This window comes from Cucurbita pepo, chromosome 3 (genome assembly GCF_057944985.1).
Source record: "Cucurbita pepo subsp. pepo isolate OVF chromosome 3, ASM5794498v1, whole genome shotgun sequence".
NCBI classification, from domain to species: Eukaryota; Viridiplantae; Streptophyta; class Magnoliopsida; order Cucurbitales; family Cucurbitaceae; genus Cucurbita; species Cucurbita pepo.
The window spans coordinates 18,638,454-18,648,656 of record NC_141800.1 but is presented as its reverse complement, the minus strand read 5'-3'; the positions used below and the strand labels follow the sequence as shown (position 1 = coordinate 18,648,656).

At 39.3% G+C, this 10,203-nt stretch overlaps 3 protein-coding genes across 10 annotated transcripts; 2 read left to right on the top strand and 1 right to left on the bottom strand.

Annotated features, from left to right (window-relative positions):
• The first annotated feature begins 452 nt into the window (after positions 1–452).
• LOC111791075 (two-component response regulator-like APRR5) lies at positions 453–5,916 on the top strand. Of its 7 annotated transcripts, XM_023672269.2 has the most exons (10): positions 453–551; positions 649–696; positions 835–1,131; positions 2,211–2,372; positions 2,456–2,586; positions 2,675–2,827; positions 3,275–3,446; positions 3,610–4,033; positions 4,523–5,291; positions 5,482–5,916. In XM_023672269.2, the coding sequence occupies exons 3-10, from the start codon at positions 846–848 to the stop codon at positions 5,590–5,592; spliced, it is 2,208 nt and encodes a 735-aa protein (XP_023528037.1). In that variant the 5' UTR covers positions 453–551; positions 649–696; positions 835–845; the 3' UTR covers positions 5,593–5,916. The 7 variants fall into 7 exon arrangements, with proteins under 7 accessions (XP_023528037.1, XP_086978666.1, XP_086978665.1 ...); XM_087122540.1 differs by having other exon boundaries at positions 542–684; XM_087122539.1 differs by lacking the exon at positions 453–551 and having other exon boundaries at positions 558–696.
• Positions 5,917–5,953: 37 nt separating this feature from the next.
• LOC111791324 (putative expansin-B2) lies at positions 5,954–7,656 on the bottom strand. Its single transcript, XM_023672616.2, has 4 exons — positions 7,265–7,656; positions 7,059–7,171; positions 6,779–6,972; positions 5,954–6,608 (listed from the first exon to the last, which is right to left on the bottom strand). The coding sequence occupies exons 1-4, from the start codon at positions 7,464–7,466 to the stop codon at positions 6,275–6,277; spliced, it is 843 nt and encodes a 280-aa protein (XP_023528384.2). The 5' UTR covers positions 7,467–7,656; the 3' UTR covers positions 5,954–6,274.
• A 485-nt stretch (positions 7,657–8,141) lies between these two features.
• LOC111789882 (protein transport protein Sec61 subunit beta-like) lies at positions 8,142–9,695 on the top strand. Of its 2 annotated transcripts, none has more exons than XM_087121962.1 (2): positions 8,142–8,301; positions 9,291–9,695. In XM_087121962.1, the coding sequence occupies exon 2, from the start codon at positions 9,292–9,294 to the stop codon at positions 9,538–9,540; it is 249 nt and encodes an 82-aa protein (XP_086978088.1). In that variant the 5' UTR covers positions 8,142–8,301; position 9,291; the 3' UTR covers positions 9,541–9,695. The 2 variants fall into 2 exon arrangements, with proteins under 2 accessions (XP_086978088.1, XP_023526368.1); XM_023670600.2 differs by having other exon boundaries at positions 8,212–8,357.
• The last annotated feature ends 508 nt before the right edge of the window (positions 9,696–10,203 follow it).

Genomic DNA, 10,203 nt, shown 5'->3' with positions numbered 1-10,203 from the left:
TGGCATGAGAAACAGGGTATTGGGGTGCGTGAGGGTGCGTGAGGGTGCTTGTGACCTCGTATCGGGCTGTATTTATCATATCTACTCTACTAATCCCTATAAAGTTCCTAAATAATTCTAGCAAATGTTGTGGGTCTTATTTCTATTCCAATTTCTGATAATTTCAAGTAAAGCGATGGTAAGAAGTAAACAGAACAGGGCTAAAAGCATAGTTTCTGCTGCGCCACAAAGCAAAAGAGGTCCACGTGTCTACCTCCCAACCACAACTCTCTCAGAATCATGGGTGGGGCACAAGTCCTACGTGGCACTTGGCGCTTAAAAAATATCTTACCCTCGAGAACCCAGATATAGGGACACGTGTTAGTTTAGTGGACCCCGGGCGTAGGACGACCACCACCACTCCATCCATGGCGAGAAAATCACAAACGGTGGCTCCCAAGGGGCCACGTCATATTGAGCAGCCATGATCCAATGGCGCCCCACCTTTAGATCGAGTGACAGAGGTAAATGAACAGAAAGTGTTGGCAGATATTTGTTGGGTTTTCGCGGTGGTGAGTGAAAGCTTATTGTAGACTAGGATTCTCGAAGGTGGTTCTGCGGTCGGTTTTTTTGAATTTCACTCTCTCTCTCCGTCTTTCTTTTCTACAGAAATCAAGGCCAGCCAGGAGTATTTTGGATATTTGGGTAAATGATTCGGTATACTTCTCCTCTCTTCTCTTCTCTTCTCTTCTCTTCTCTCTTTCTTCACTCATACGCTGCGTCTGTGTTCTGCTTTTCTTCATCCAAATTAGGGTTCCAATTTCATTTCTCTGTATTCCTTTGTATCACTGGCAGGGTGTTTGAGAATGGATAAAGTCGAGTTGAGCGGTGTGTACGACGAAGCCATGGATTTGGACTTGGACTTGGACTTGGACTTGGACCTGGACTTGGTCTTGGATGAAGATGATCGGACAAAGAGGAAGAAAATCAAGAATCAGACAGTGGACATGGAGATGAAACATATTCACCACGCCGACGAAGATGGATCACACAAGCTTTTCCCGAAACAGGCGCTTAGTGTTCTGCTTGTTGAAGCTGATGATTCTACTCGCCGGATCATCGCCGCGCTTCTTCGTAAATGCAGTTACAGAGGTCTTATTCTCTTTGCCCTGCTTTGCCAACCCTGTTATTCCTTATAATTTGCTACCTTTGGACGTTATTATGTCTATAACTTCTGCTGAGTACTTTCTTTTTTTTTTTTTAATTTTTTTTTTTTTTTTTTTTTTGCCTTCAATTCTATCAAAACGACGTTTCCTTCATCTAGAGTGCTTCTTCTCTTCGTTCGGAGATTGCAGTCTTCGAAATTTAATGCTGTTCTGTTCGGGAAATGAACGTCCGGAGAATATTGATGTATTAAAGAGAGCGAAAATCGTATAAGAAAGTTACTAAGATTGAAGTCTTGGCATATGAAGTCAATTACTGGTGTAACAATACCTTCCTTACAATGAAAACATTACTTGACAACCAACTTTGTTTTATCTTTCAAATCACTCTGCTTCTAAAGCCGGTGCATGTTAGTTACGGTACTGAAGTATCAGATAAATGGCTTGTAGGCGTCTAGATTTCAGAAAAACTGGGCCAGATTGGTAAAAGGCCGCTTTTACCCATTAAGTTAAACCATAAAACTGCAGGCCTTATTTTTGGTGTCATGGAAATTTGTTTCCCCGTACATATCATTTGCCTGCAATTTAATCAGTGCATGGCGAGAGACTTTTAATTTGAAGTCCTCCATCTATGTATATTGAAACCCTCTTGTCTTGAGTCCTCTCTTTTTCGTTGCAATCTATGTACTTCTACACTTCGTGATCAAAATATCCCCGAATGTGTTCTTATTTTGGTGAATGCTCTGCAGGGATTCTTTGCCTTCGTTTCTTTTATTTTGAATAAATATTTCTTGCGTGAAACGGATTCTTCTAGCCATAGTTTAAGTGTAAGCTCCATGTGCTTTTTACATGGTGCTGGAAAAATATATGATTTTCTCCTCTTATGTTTTCTTCCGGACGGGGTGGGATGGGTGTATGGGGAGATCCATTATTTCTCACCGGCTCTCCACGTTAACCACTTCTCCTTTCTTGTGTATTTTGTGCTCTCTCTTTCTCTGGAATGATTATTTTGCTCTTTGAAAAGACAATTCCAATCTGGGCCTCTACATCTACTTTTTGTTTGAGCAGTCTATGCTGTTCCTGATGGACTGAAGGCATGGGAATGTTTGAAGGGAAGACCGCATAATGTTGATCTCATACTTACTGAAGTGGATTTGCCATCAATATCTGGTTATGCACTACTAACGTTAGTCATGGAGCACGACATTTGCAAAAATATTCCTGTTATAAGTATGTTCCTTTCACTGAGTACTATCATCTGAATGGTTGTGAAGCTCAAAATGTCAATGTTTTTTTTTTCTCAATCATTGCAGTGATGTCATCTTGCGACGCAGTTAGCATGGTCTTGAAGTGTATGTTAAAAGGTGCGGCTGATTTTCTTATTAAGCCAATTAGAAAAAATGAGCTCAAGAACCTTTGGCAGCATGTTTGGAGAAGGCACACGGTATGTTTATCCTTTAGCTTTCCTCTCCTTTTCCTGCTTCACTTCTCCCTGCAATTAATTCTGGGTTTCTCTTTTCTTTTGGATATAGAAGATTAGTGGGAAATTCCCCTCCTATTTAACTGTTGGACAGCGTGAAGTTGTGGCCACTTCTGATAATGATGAAGGTAGCAATTATTCAAGTTACTGTGTGGCTTCTAGAAAGAAAATTAAGGAATGCAGTGAGAAGGGAAGTGATGCCCAGGTATGTATATTTTTTTTTCTTTTTTGTAAATTCAGAATTTGGTGTCATATTACGAGAAAAGATGATATAAATCTATAAGTCAGTATTGCAGATTATATGATGCGCTAGATGTTTCAGTTTGAGAAAACTTTAAAGTTGTTTTTAATTCACAAAGATCGAAGATACTGACAACCTTGTAAAAAGTTTCTGACCGTTAAGGTTCACTTGTTATGCTTGAATTAAGGGAAGACTAAACATTTTATCAATTATCTAGCACCATAATTGCATGGTCTCCTCCTATTTTCCCTTCTTCTTGAGGACACTTTTACTCCATTGTAAATTGCATAAGAAACAGGAAAGTAAACATAGGTATTGAATAGCATAGGAGAATCTTCATCAATGGTATTCCCTAGGTTGGCTTCATGAAGTTTCTTATGGAGACTACATGGTTTGCCACCCCTTGTGCAGAGCTCTTGTACAACACCTTACTTGGAAGCTGAGAATAGATGCATGCCAAATATGCAGGGACTGTCACCACTGAAGGATGGGACTGCTCCAAAGCTAAATATGAGTTGTAAGAAACGTGGATTTGGTGCTTATATGGACAAAGAATTTGATATACTTAAAACCAACATCAGAGGTACACTCTTGTTGCGAACTTCAATACTCCTTCCTTTTTTTCCCTCCTTCCTTCCGTTTTTTCCCCTCTGATATCGGTAGCAAAGGAAGAACATTGTCTTCAGTTGTCTCTCGTGATTTTTTGGGAAGTGCTGCTCTACTTTTATTTCTTTAATTTTTGGCAGATAAGTCGGATAATGCGGCCAAAAGTGAAGCTTGCAATTCAGTTCCTTCAAGAATGAAAGAAGATTGTGTTATCGCAGAAATAAGAAGCCAGAATAAAGTTTTGAGGCCTGACTTTTACAAGGTCGTCGATGATGGTGCTTCTGAGATGTTTAGTTACAACAATAAGGACACTGAACCTTCCAGTAGAATCAACGACTTGATAGGAAATTTTGACAATAATCTGAAGCACATCAATAGCATCTGCAAGTTTGATGAACATCAAAAGTGCTGGTTATCTAGCTCCAACGATGCCAGCGCAATCAAATTAGAATTTTCTCCTCAGTTGGAGCTTTCTTTAAGAAGAATTTCCCCGGCCAAACCAGAAGGCCAGTGGAGCGAAAATGGGCATGTGCTGAACCACTCCAATGCTTCAGCCTTTTCATCGTGAGTGTTCGATTTTATTCTAGGTGATGGTTGAAATTGCTAATCGTGACATTGCCTATTGAGGAAATTATTATACACAGACTGTAGAGTGCATTGACATGGTATAAATATGGACTTATGGATGCTAATTTAATGATATTGAGTAGGAGATTTGGGTTGCGTGCCTATGTCTGTGCTTAACTAAAATAAGGGCTCTGCAGGGGTACAACCCACATTTACAGTTTCATTGGAGGAGCATATTATAACTTTCTTTTGTCAGTCTTTGATGCCAATGAGATTTGGGTTAACAGTCAAATGTTAGTAATGTTTAAGGTCAAATGCTATTCTGTTTGTTTCTCTCTAATCCTGAATCCATGATCTTTTCAGGGTGTTTGGTAACAGTCAGAGAGAATTGATGTTATTGTTTTTCGTTATGCCCTTGATATATGAAAATTTACTGTATCTTGCTCTTTTGAATTCTTGACCAACCAGAGCATTCTATTTTAACAGGTACAATAGCTGTAAGATGATGAAACCCCCTTCTGTGACACAACCCAATGCCCCTACTGAATCAGACACAAGTGCTGGTCAATCTCCTAGACCATTGCCAAGTCTACTGTCAGGAATTTCGGGTTGTACATACCAAGACCATGGGGTTCCAGTAAGAAACAGTCGGAAGAATATGACCCCAAAGGTTGCTGGCGGGTTTGACCAGGCTGAACATCAAATTCTGCAACCACAACTTGATCTTTTTCCAGCTCCAGATTTGGTATCTGATAAGGCGTCCGCTGGTTGTGCTCTCCATTCCATGTTCTACACGCCATCAGTCTTGCCTCGAGTACCTAATACCAGATCAACATGTGAACAAGAGGTGTCTCCCATTTCTATTGATACCTCATCCGATAACTGTCGTGATATTTCCAACCCGAGAAAAGTTGGTCATCAATATGCAGAAAACACAGATAATACTATTGAACGAGTGGCAGAGGAGTTGAAACATGACTCTCCTAGTGCTGCTACACATAGTGCCAGTAGTAGCTTATGCAATGAAACGGATCATATTAATAGCAACACGAATGGGAGCGTTTGCAACCAAACAGAAGGCAACACCTCGTCAAGTGTAGTGGATGACAAGACTGCAGCCTCTGAAAATATGAATGCATCCAATGTCTTTACCTATGAAGGAAGTAAAGGACTGGATTCTTCTCGTTCCAGGCATAGGGAAGCCGCTCTGGAGAAGTTCAGGTTGAAACGGAAAGGTCGTTGTTATGAGAAAAAGGTGAGCAAATTTAGTGCATATTTGGATTTCAATGCTAACTAATGGATCTAAAAGATATATTAAGACTCCAACTTATGAGAATCCGTGCTTCTTGACGTAGCCCGTTGAGATTTTAATTACACAACTTAAGATGCATATGGCACTTTCGAATTCTAGGATATTGATTTTACTTTCACTTTTATTTATAAAGGTCAGATATCAAAGCCGGAAAAGATTGGCAGAGCAGCGACCGCGAGTTAAAGGACAATTTGTTCGTCAACGGCCTAGTGACCCACCAGCCTCGGACTCTGGATGTCGATGAAAGTTGCATACACCCTAATATGGTTTGCCTCTTTTCATTCTAACTTGAGCCTTCTCGCCATGTAGTTAGTTAGTCATTCGAATTCTCCAACGTTTTGAAGCCTTCTGGGGTGCATGTGTGGAAGGGTGCGTTCTTGGCATTTCAAAAGTTTTTTTTTTTTTTTTTTTTTTTTTTTTAACAGTCATTTGTTCAGGGTGGTTTGTAATTTAGAAAGGTCTCCTTTGTAAGAGCAATGGGTTCTGTAAATATTTATATATATACGTGTGTATTGGAATGTGGATCGGGCAATGAATGTAGTCAATAGTTAAGACCTTTATTTATTTATTTATTTTTGTAACAATAATAATAATAAATAAATCAAGCAAGCAAACGAGAAACGGAAAATTAGTAGCCGAAAGAGAGAAGAGGATGAGCCATTTGTGTGTTGTAAAAGCTTTTCAAACCTTCGGGGGATGTGTTGATTCAAGTTTTTTGTTTTAGACGTAAGTGAAATTAAAGTATATCATAGGAAGGATATTTATTTGTATATAGCTCATGCAATGTCACAAAACCAGAAAGTCTTTTACTCTACTAAATAAGTTGACTTCCGGCTCATTGCATATTTTCCCTCTCCTACGCAACATCTCATACTCATACTGCTTACTATTACTATAATTGGCTACTATTGCATGAGTTTTCTCAATTATGTATCGAAGTTGACCACTGATCTATAAGTCTGTCCGGGCTGCCACCCGACCGGAATTACGTTGTTAGCCACCACGGTCTTGCCGGAGTCGAGGGCAGTGAGCCTGAGGGAGAAGGGAGGTTGAAGCGCAGAGGCAGAGTCCAGCTTCCAAACTGCACCCCATGACTGCTTCATTGGAATCCATGAGTACGAGTTGAGCGCCGGTTTCAGCTCCACTAAACCTAGCTCTCCATCTCCATCTTCGTATTCGATCAGAACTGCGAAGTAGTCTGGGTTCGACCCTGAGTCCACGATGAAGTTGATCGAGGTTCCCGGGTAATTGCATTCCACCCTACAATCAAACATCAAATATTATAATATTGACCCTCGTATAATAATATGTGATGTCATTTACTTATTGATTACCCCAACTGAAGAGAGTGTTAAATTTTGATATAATTGAAATTATAATAACTTCTCCATTTTTTAGAGTAAAAAGTGTTGTGTTTGAATATGAATAACCTCTTATGTTGAATGTGCAAAACGCCGAGACTGCGGAGTTCATCGGCCCGCCCAGTAGCAGCCATAGCACCAAAAGCAGTGCCACTGAGGTCGAAGTGGACAGAGTCGGAAGCACAGGAGCCGCCCGGACAACTATCAGTTATAACCACCGTCACCGGACTCCCTGAACATGCGCCTTCTCCGGAGCACTTCACCTGATAGATAATCCATTCATTTGGTATACAATAATGGGGCATTTCATTCAGATCATTAAATTATATGCAGTTAAAGCCACATTTACCTGATAACAAGCTCCACAGGCTTTGCCGGATTTGTACAAAGAAGGGCCACCCGCGGCAATTAACGACGAAAATGGTGGTTCCTCGACCGCTCTTCCATACCCACAGGAACCCCCTGAAAAAACGTAATATAAATTTGAGTATAATTCAATTGATTAAGATATTTAGTGGTAAATAATATGAAGTTGAAACGTAAGGATAGTTGTACCATCGCTCCCGGCACCATTGGGGGTACCGTACCAGGTGGCGATGGCCGGAGACCAATCGGGATCATAGGATTGGTACATGGAGACATTGAAGGATTTGGGATGGAAGCAAAAGCAAGGGGTAAGTGAAAGGGAAAGAAGGGCGGGAAAGAGAAGAGAACAATAATAATAATAATAATAATAATAATGGTGGAAACGGGGCATTGTTTGTAGTTTCTTATGGAGAAGATGGTGAAGTATAGTGGAATGAGGGGGTTGGCGTATTTATAGAAGCCGGAGACTGAAGAAGGGAGCTGGCGTTGCCGTTATGGCATCCCTATTTTGTTAGGGAACAATCAAACCCGCAACATTTTAATTTTTTAACTATCCATTTATCAATTCCATGCACCCGAGACGTCATCATGATTATGGGCGTACTTCTTTATGGACGTTGGTTACAACTTCTCTCATCATTTTTTTTTTAATTAATTATTCAATACAAATTTTATATAATTTTTCAATTTTTATTCTAGTGATACAAAATTATGAAATCTAAATTTGACACAATCATTTTAATGAATTTATTTAGTACAAAATATGTAAATTAAAAAGGAAAAAAAAAGAAAAAAAAAAGAAAGCGGTTAACTGTCTGATTCCCGATGTCCCATCTTGCGGCCCAAAATAGTGCACCATTTTCGCACGTGCCACTCCTTACCCTACAATTCCCAATTTTCTTCACGTAATATTTGCCGTAATTTCGGTTTTCCCTTCCCCACAAAATAACATATTTCACCTTATAATTTATTTCAATGACTGCAGACCGAACCGAACCAATCCAAACCGTTGGCTTGGTTCGGTTACATGAAACAATTTAGGCTGCTATGTTCTTAATCCCAGAAGAATATGGAATATGACACGTGGTTGGAAGGTATTGGTTGGAATACGTCAATTATAAAATATGCCTCTAAATCTATAAAAATTAGCTTCTCCGTCCCTCCCGCCTCTTCGATTAAACAGATCCTTCAGAGGCTGCCGATCCCAACTCTTCAATTCGACTCAGGCAAGTTCCGCCCTCCTTCTCTCTTTTTCTCCCAACAGTTTGACCTTCTTGAAATTGTAAGATCTGCCTCGTCAACTTTTACAACCAGATCTCGCTCTCGATTCAGTTTTCTTTTTTATTATAGAATTTGGTAAATTAGGGTTTGGTCTTGTCTTTATGTTCTTCTTCTTCTTTTTCTGTACCAACTGCGATTTCCTTCCTGCCTATTGCGTCTCAGATTTTGGATGATCGCTAGATCTTGCTTGATATTAATTTCTAACATACAAATTCATCTGACTAAGTTTACTGGACATTCGGTTCTCTGCGCCTGGAGATAATGTTTTCTTTTTTACTTTTGTTCTTCGATAAGATAATGTTGTGAAATTATGGTGCATGTTATGCAAATTTAGGACTTGAAATCGTTTGTTCCCATGTGAATACAACTTATGCGTTGGTATAGGTTGCAATGGCAGATTCTGTTCTTCTGAAGGACATTTGCATATTTCTGGTTTAGGCGTTGCAGGTCCAGGATTTAAATTAAGCTTCTGATTTCTTGCATAATTTTATACATTGTAGGCATGATCTATAATTTTTGTTGAGATTATTGATTCGAGTTAGTGGCAAGTCGATCAATATTTAATCTCAACTCATGGTGTATAGTCTACTAATTTGTTTCGTTACATGTTGCCTCGTTTGGAGGTTTCAAAATTTATTGTTTTGTGCGATACAAAATCCATATTCATGTCAGTGAAAAAGTTGTACGGATTTTGGGAGTTTTGGATTGTGATGCCATCAATTATGTTGTATATGGCATGCTTCTGGCTAGGATTTTCTCCTCTTGAAAGAAGGTTGTTTGATTGATTGTTTTGTTAGATGATGAGATATCGATATCTTGTGATTTGATTCAGAAATGCTCAACAAAGAATGCCTAAAGTTTTCTTCATCTCTGTCAATTGGTCAATAGTCAACTTGAAAGTCCCAACCTTTTTTTTTTCTCTTTGTCAATACAGAATGGCACTAGGTGGAGCAGCTCCCCAGAGAGGAAGTGCGGCAGCTACTGCCAGCATGCGCAGGAGAAGGACAACAAGTTCCGGCACATCTGGAGGGGCAGCTGGAACAATGCTGCAGTTTTACACGGATGATGCTCCTGGGCTCAAGATATCCCCCAACGTTGTTCTCGTCATGAGCATTGGTTTCATAGCGTTTGTTGCCATTCTCCATGTTATGGGTAAGCTGTACTTTGTACGAAGAGAAGCCTAGTGAGTTTTAGCCCTGATAAAGTGGGATTTGTATTTGAAGGTCAATGTGAGAGAAGTTTAATTTTGATATGAACTATTGTCTGTCACATTACAGTAAAACTAATTTCGGTTTTATTACTAGTTAGAATGAAAGAGTTAGTTCTGTTCCGGCCTAAATTAGTTTCTTGGTACTCTGACGTGGTTGCGAATTACATGTGGCCAATAAGCTGCAGCTTTTAGTATTATTAAGCACACTAATTCTATTGCAAGTTTTGCAACACTGGCTCTTTAAAAGACACTTTCTTGGTTAATTAATTCAGTTATTGAATCAGATTTTCTGTGGATAGTATGCCTGAAGCAATGGCTTCGTATAGTTCTTCCCATTTTTTATGTAGAAGTATCTTGGAAACAGTAATTGCAAAATTACTTGCTTTACTTTGAGACGTTCAATTTTAGCTAATACTTTCAATGGAACTCTAAATCTTAAAACTGACCCTTCATTCATTTCTGGTTGACTTGTAAGAAAGATGCACCATTTGTCAACACGAAGATCCATTTAAGTGGGTTCAAGTAGTTTGGCCCGAATTAGTAAAATTTTTCTTTTTGTTGAAACGGTAGAGCATTATATTTTACTTGAATAAAAAACAATTTGTAATGAACAGAGACGAGGGCAGGAGATTAAAAA

Coding starts and splice junctions, on each gene's coding strand:
- LOC111791324 (XM_023672616.2), bottom strand. CDS start 7,466: ATGCCCCGTTTCCACCATTATTATTATTATTATTATTATTATTGTTCT. Junction 7,172..7,264: donor CAATGGTGCCGGGAGCGATG/GTACAACTATCC, acceptor ACGTTTTTTCAG/GGGGTTCCTGTGGGTATGGA. Junction 6,609..6,778: donor TTGCACATTCAACATAAGAG/GTTATTCATATT, acceptor GTTTGATTGTAG/GGTGGAATGCAATTACCCGG.
- LOC111789882 (XM_087121962.1), top strand. CDS start 9,292: ATGGCACTAGGTGGAGCAGCTCCCCAGAGAGGAAGTGCGGCAGCTACT.
- LOC111791075 (XM_023672269.2), top strand. CDS start 846: ATGGATAAAGTCGAGTTGAGCGGTGTGTACGACGAAGCCATGGATTTG. Junction 2,587..2,674: donor ATGTTTGGAGAAGGCACACG/GTATGTTTATCC, acceptor TTTTGGATATAG/AAGATTAGTGGGAAATTCCC. Junction 2,828..3,274: donor AGAAGGGAAGTGATGCCCAG/GTATGTATATTT, acceptor CCCCTTGTGCAG/AGCTCTTGTACAACACCTTA.